The sequence below is a fragment of the Entamoeba dispar genome, genomic scaffold (assembly GCF_000209125.1).
Source record: "Entamoeba dispar SAW760 scf_1105229460525 genomic scaffold, whole genome shotgun sequence".
Classification (NCBI taxonomy): Eukaryota; Evosea; order Mastigamoebida; family Endamoebidae; genus Entamoeba; species Entamoeba dispar.
This window is the reverse complement of record NW_001854236.1, coordinates 2,964-4,240: the sequence shown is the minus strand read 5'-3', so window position 1 is coordinate 4,240 and position 1,277 is coordinate 2,964. Positions and strand designations below refer to the sequence as shown.

General features: G+C 25.1%; 1 protein-coding gene across 1 annotated transcript, besides 3 other annotated features; it reads right to left on the bottom strand.

The window, feature by feature from the left end:
- Positions 1-104: part of a repeat region that runs on past the window's edge.
- Positions 105-133: 29 nt separating this feature from the next.
- Positions 134-175: a sequence feature (AT_rich).
- An 86-nt stretch (positions 176-261) lies between these two features.
- EDI_041020 (uncharacterized protein) lies at positions 262-822 on the bottom strand (the record flags this gene model as incomplete). The annotated part of the gene is made up of 1 exon (XM_001737332.1): positions 262-822. One exon carries the CDS (start codon positions 820-822, stop codon positions 262-264), a length of 561 nt encoding a protein of 186 aa, XP_001737384.1.
- A 119-nt stretch (positions 823-941) lies between these two features.
- Positions 942-1,277: part of a repeat region that runs on past the window's edge.

Here is a 1,277-nt window from a genome sequence, read left to right as displayed (position 1 = left end):
AAAACTATTGTTTGAATAGAAATAAAGGATTTGAAGAAACTGATTTTGTTCATTTCTCAACATGATGGAAACATGGTCATAGGTAATTTATATTTGATTTCTTTGTTGTTATTTATAGAAAATTTTTTCTGACTAAAATATTTTTAATATTCAGAAAAAAATATCAATATTATTTGTGAATGAATAGATTATGAAAAAAAGAAATAAAATTTTTTATCAAAAACGAAATTATAAAGACCATAAACCACAAGAATAAGTGATTTAGACAAGAGAGCAATGAGAGCGATGGTCAGGGCCATGATCAGGTTTTTTACTATCATTACTAGAATTAATTCTTTTAATGAGAGTAGTAAGAATATCAGAAATTCTAATTTGATACTTAACAGAAACTTCAAGAAAATCAGCTCCATATTTGTCTGCAAGAGCTTTTCCATCATCTTGTGATACAGCTCTTTGGCTTTCAAGATCACACTTATTACCAACAACAATTATTGGTACATCCTTTGTATCTCTAATTTTAACAATTTGATTATAAATTGTATCAAGAGAATTGTATGTTGACCGTTCAGTGATTGAATAAACAAGAACAAATCCATTTGCAATTTTCATATATAAATCTCTCATAGCAGTAAATTGTTCAGTACCAGCAGTATGTAAAATCTCAAGGACATATTGTTCACCATCTAAGTCTAATAATTTTTTATTAGAACCTTCAATTATTGGTTCATAATTAACAAGGGACTCCTCAAATCTTAAAACAGTTCCTGTGACTCCTGAATTGGAGCCTCCAAATACTGCAATTTTATATTCTTTAACTGGCATTTCGTGTTATTTAAATAATTAATAGTTTTAATTCGAAGATTGCAGCCTTTTTATGATGTTTATTTTATTAGTTGTTTCTACTTTTTCATTTTATTTTTATTTTCCCTATTTTTCCTTTCATAAATATTAATAAATATTGTACAAGATTATTAAAAGATGTATCTTCTATTTTATCATCATTAAATATTATGAAATATAGTAACATCAATACAATTAGAAAGATTAATAATGATATAATCTCAAAATTAAGATATTGATTCTGTATTATCAAATGAAAACTTGGAGATTTTGAGAATATAGATAAACAAATAAGAAAATCATTGATACAACTCCAACTATAAAGTAGAAACATCAATAAAAGTAGATTATATGTTACAATAAATGAATTATGAATGTGATTAATGTCAGCACGAGATGAATGTGATAAGGAATTATTAAGAATATATTTAAAATAT